We start from the raw sequence: 5,115 nt of genomic DNA, 5'->3' as shown, positions 1-5,115 counted from the left end.
CTGGCAGCCTCGTCCAGCTCCATCGGTCAAGTTTGGAGGCCAAGAGCTGGCACCTCACTACTCAAGAAGTGGCATTGGGAGGCTCGCGGGAGCCCAAGGCTGGCGCCCTGCTCGCCGGGACCCGCTCGTTGAACACTGACCATAGGTGGCCAAGTGTCACTGTCGTCCCAGGTCAGCGGCCCCGACCACGTGGGACCTCAGGCCCCGCCCCCACCGTGACCCGGGGCGCGGGCAGGCCAGCACTGCAGCCCACTTCACGGACGAACACGTGGAGGCTCTGCAGGGCCAAGGGCGGGTCTGACATGAGGACTTGGATCTCGGGGCCCACCGAGTCCTGGGGCCCTCTCTGGTCACAGGTGGCTCTCTCGGGGGCGACAGGCGGCCAGGAATGGGAGTCTTTATTTAGCAAACACGTGTCCTTCCTCCTCTCCAGGCACTGGTGGCCCCAGCTGCCGACACCCCCAACTTTATATCTCCCCAAGCGTCCCTCCCCGGGGGACCCCATTCGGCTGGCTGGGAGGGCTCTGTGTCCCATCCAACAACTCGCCTGCTGCCTTCCGAGCTCTGCAAGTGGGTGGGGTCACTCCTATCCCAAGAGGCCTGGCTGCAGGGAGGCGGCTGCCAGAGAGAGGTTCCTGAAGCCTCTGCCGTGCACGGCCTCAGGACGCCCTCTCCCGAAGTCCCCCAGGCTCTGGGCCAACCCTCCTGGGCCTCACAGCCTGGGCGCCGCCCATCCACCATGGCGGCTCGGACAAGCCACAGCCCACGGCCAGCACCCGTCCACGAGATGTTCTCAGCGTGGGAGGCTCTGTGAGGGGCTGTCCGTGCCCTTCCGTCAGTCTCTTGTGGAGAAGGGTGTGGGTGACACCAGGTGACGACGAGGAGTGGCCGCCTATTGCCGTGATCTGGCTCTTGTGTCCCCTACCCCTGCTACAAGTTCTCCGGAGTCCGGGAGCTCGCCTCTGAGGGAGGAGTGGGGGCCCCCTGCTCGGGGCCCCCTGCTCAGAGCCCCTTCAGCCACCACCTCTCGTAGACACCCCTGCTGTCACGAGCCTGCCATTGTCTCTGCCACGTGGCTGGGGAGGAGCTGCTCGGCTGAGGACAGGAGCCCCGTGGGAGTCGTCCCTCCAGGGACCAGCCCCCTTGAATGCCCTGGGTGGCACTATCGTGGCATGACAGCAGAATGTGTCTGTCCGCGGGTGGCTGCATGTGGCCAGCAGGCACATCTGTGTGGACCATGTCCCTGAAGTGGAGACTTCAGGAGGGCAGTTCGGTCTGATAGGAAGGCTTCTCCCCTACTGAACCCCGTTGTGTCCACGCCCCAGCTCCTCTCCCACGTCACAGAGGAGGAACGAGCAGCCTGGAGGTGAAGGAGCCGGGCCCAGTGTCATCGGAACCCGAGACGAGACCAGTGGAGGGCAGATAGAGGCCCTGGACGCAGCCGGGCCGCCGGCACTGCAGAAACTGAGGGACAGGAGATGGACTAGCACCCCTGGTGTCGGGGACAACCCGGCAGAGCGACCTGGGGCTGAGACAGCAAGTTGTCAGCTTCGGAGTCGGAGGAGAGACTGGAGGGTGGCTCGGGTTTGGGACGGGGATTCTGAGGCTGAGTCCAGAGCTGAGGGGACCTCTGTCGGGGACGGGGCTGGAGGACAAGGCCAGTATGCTGCGTGCCTCGGGCCCGGCCTTGGGCTCGCCGGGGCCAGGTGGGCGAAAAGGAACAGAGAAGGCCCGTGCCTCCCCAAAGCCCTCCGGACGGCAGGCCGCCAGCCCGCCTCAGTCTCCAAAGCTGAACATCTCGGCTTCTTTCTCCTTCCAGAAGGCGAAGCTGCGGTCTATGTAGCCACAGATGTCCTCGCTGTTGAAGTTGACCGGCGGAGAGCCGGGCCCCGGGCGCTCTGCTGCGGCCTCGGCCTCGGGGTGGGGGCTGGGGGCGGCGGCCTGGGGCGGGGACCCTAGCGGGGTCAGGCCTGAGTCGTGGCCGGGCTCTGTGTCCTCGGCAGGGCTGCCGCCAGAGCCGAAGAAGCGGACTTTGATGTCCTCGAAGCCGTCGGCCCAGGCCCGGCGCCCGCAGGCCACCTCGTCGGTCACGGCCTTGTGGAAGGCCCGCGCGGCCGCCCAGCCGTGGGTGCCCAGGTGCTCGAAGACCTCAAAGCAGAGTAGGTGTCGGGCCCGGCGCTCCTGGGCGGGCAGGTCGCACTCCAGGAGCTGGAAGTAGCCCAGCATGAAGAGGTCCAGCGTGAGGCTGCCGTAGGGCACGGGCGCCCCGTCCACATGCGGCAGGAACTGCTCCGGAGACAGGAGGCCGCGGGGCCGCCGGCTCAGCCGCCGCAGCTGCCGGGCCGGCACGTGCGCCAGGATGGCCTTCCAGTTGGCCAGCAGGTGGGCGATAACGCTCCGCTGCTGCCACAGGTGGCCGAGCCGCGGGGCCCGGCTGCGCGGCGGGGAGGGCAGCCGAGGGCCTCTGGCTGCCTCCTGCCCCCGCGGCTGGGCCCGGCGGGCCTCCAGCGTCCTGCAGGCGGCCGTCCTGAGTGCGGGCGAGTAGGCCGACTCCCTCCAGTGGCTGAGGAACAGCATGACCGTGCGCTCCTTGCACAGGCTGGCCAGGTCAGGGCCGTGCCCGGCGCCCGAGTCCCTGGCCTCCCGTGTGTCACCGGGCCCGGGATCCCCTCCGGCGGGGCCACCACGGGGCTGGGGGGCGGCTGGCCAGCAGCCTCTCGGGCACGGCCCAGGCCGGACCCCCGCCTCACAGGGCCCGGGGTTGGGGGTGCAGGGCGGGGCACCGGGCAGGCCAGGGGTCGCCTCAAAGGTGCCACGCAGTGTCCGCACGGACACCCCGCACTCCCGGATCTCGCGCTGGGCCTCACTCTGCGGGCGGCTGGCCGGGGTGTCCATGCGGGTCCCCTGTGTGGGCCGGGCCACAGGCTCGTCCTGGCCCTGCGCCGGCCCGTCCACGCCCTTCAGCACCAGGGACAGGCTGCGGGCCAGCCGGGCGACGTGGCTGCACCACAGGGGCAGCAGGGGCCGGCCCGGCACGGCCTCCGCGGCCCCCTCACAGCCCTCGGGCCTGGGCGCCGGCCCGGGGGCCTCCTCGTCCTCCGCACCGGGCACCCGGGGCAGGAAGTGGCTGTTGACGGTGATGCTGACCAGGGGCGCGGGCAGCAGGGCCTGCAGCTCGGCCACCAGCCGGCCCAGCTGGCTCTCGTACTCCCGGCAGCGGTGCCGCAGCTGCAGGTCTGCGATCTGCTTCTCCAGCTGCAGCAGGTCGTCCTCCGTCAGCAGCTCCCCGAAGGGGCCCAGGACAGCCTGGCGGGTCTGCGAGTAGCGCCAGGCCGCCCGCCCCGTGGGGCCCGCGCCCGTGCCGTCGCCCTGGGCACAGGGGGAACCGTCGGCAGGGCGGCAGGCTCCCCGTGGTGGCCTGGCCCCCATGCCCCTGGGGACCCCAGCCTACCCTGACACCAGCTGGCCTTTGCCTGGGCTTAGAGGGTAAACAAGGCAGCTGGTCAGCCCGCTTAGGGACTGAGGCTCTGGGCAGCCGCCCAGCCACGGGGCCCAGTCTTCTCCCTCGGTACAGGCTGGGGCGCCTCTGCTCTGCCACCGTCATGTCTTCCTAGTGCTCCCCTCATTTCCACATTTAATCCCAAGGGTCTCCCCTCAGAGCCCTCGGGCCCCTCCCACCACCCTGAGCTTTCTGTGGAGGACAGGCTGCCTCCACCACTCCACTCTGCGTGCGGAGGACAGACATGGAGGGACCCTGAGCTGGGCTCCCTCTGAGCCAGCCTCAGAGCTACCTGAGGGAGGCGTCCACATCACAGGTGAGGGCACCGAGTGGCCGCTCGGTGGCCAAGAAGCCCAGGACTGTCTGGTGTCAGGTGCCGTGTTCCAGCTCCTTGTCCAGCAGGCTGGGGGCAGGGAGCAGAGGTTCGGGGAGCCAGCGGCGTCCTGGGCAGTGTCAGCCCACGACGGTCGAGCACAGGGACTTGAAGCATTGGGCCAGGCTGGGCCGGCCAGCCCCCCGCAGCCTGTCCTCCCTCCACCTCCTGCGTCTCCGCATCTCCACGACCCTCTGACCGCCCCGAGGCAGACTCTCAAGACTCTCCCGGGCTTCCTGGCTGTGCAGCAGACCCCGCCCCGCTGCACCCTCCACCCTGGGGTCTTCCAGCCCCCACCGCGGGGAACAGGCTGGGCTGTTAGACCAGCGCTGGCCAGCACTTGTGTGACAGGGGGATGGTACGTGGCCACGAGATACCTGTGGCCACAAAAGTGCAGCCATCATGGCTGTGGGCGGGGCTGGCTTTGATCTAACTGAAGTAGCCACATGAGGCTGGGTTAGTGCACTGGGCGGGCTGCAGAGCACCCCACTCAGACGACACCGTGCTCCTCTGGGTAGATGAGACCCACTGTCCACACGGCAGCCCAGGGGGCCTGGTAAAACCCGAGTCCCATCGCGGTCCTTCTCTGCTCAGATTTCCCAAGGCTCCCCAGAGATCTTAGAGCGGTCAGTCTGACAACACCTGCCCGTCCACCCCAACCGCACCTGTGCCCAGCATCCCGCCCCTGCGCCCACCCCCAGCCTCCGCCGGGCCCTCCCCTGGGCGGCTGCTCTGCCTCAGGGCCTTTGCACCTGCTGCTCTCTCTGCCTGGAATCACTTGTCCCCCATTTCCACACGGCTCCTCTCTCCCTTCTGGCGCCTGCTCAAAGTCACCTCCTTAAAGACGCCGTCCACGCCCAAAGGGACAGCCCGCCCCGTTCCCCTGCTCTGCTTCTCTACATCCGTGGAATCGCTCTTCCCGCCCGTCTTCCTGCGGGAATAGGCAGCAGGAGGGCGGGGCTGGTCCCTTCACTGCCCAGCACAGGGTCTGGCCCAAGGTAAGGGGGACACGACTCATCAGATCAAAGAACGCTTGGGAATCACATTTCCAACGCAGGCCAAGGGGCACTGCTCACAGCCCCCGGATCTGGTTCTCGCTCACCTTCTGGCAGAAGAGGAAGCTGGGGTACCTGGGTCTCAGGGCCCCCGCCTTCCGGATCCACCTGCCAGGACCAAGCTCTGGGCCCCACTTCTGCCTCCACCCCCTGTCCTCTGGCCCCGTCCTCCCCGGCCCCTCCCCAGT

General features: G+C 68.6%; 1 protein-coding gene across 1 annotated transcript in view; it reads right to left on the bottom strand.

Moving 5' to 3' along the window:
* Positions 1-988: 988 nt before the first annotated feature.
* ESPNL (espin like) overlaps positions 989-5,115 on the bottom strand; it is a 23,717-nt gene continuing 19,590 nt past the window's right edge. The window contains exons 12-14 of the mRNA XM_039861576.1: positions 4,949-5,035; positions 4,651-4,803; positions 989-3,433 (exon numbers count right to left, since the gene is read on the bottom strand). Coding sequence (XP_039717510.1) covers positions 1,777-3,433; positions 4,651-4,803; positions 4,949-5,035 — 1,897 coding nt within the window. The 3' untranslated portion in view covers positions 989-1,776. The remainder of the gene's footprint in view (positions 3,434-4,650; positions 4,804-4,948; positions 5,036-5,115) is intronic.

This window comes from Pteropus medius, unplaced genomic scaffold, assembly GCF_902729225.1.
Source record: "Pteropus medius unplaced genomic scaffold, Ma_sr-lr_union100, whole genome shotgun sequence".
NCBI classification, from domain to species: domain Eukaryota; kingdom Metazoa; phylum Chordata; class Mammalia; order Chiroptera; family Pteropodidae; genus Pteropus; species Pteropus medius.
This window is presented reverse-complemented; position numbering and strand designations above follow the sequence as displayed.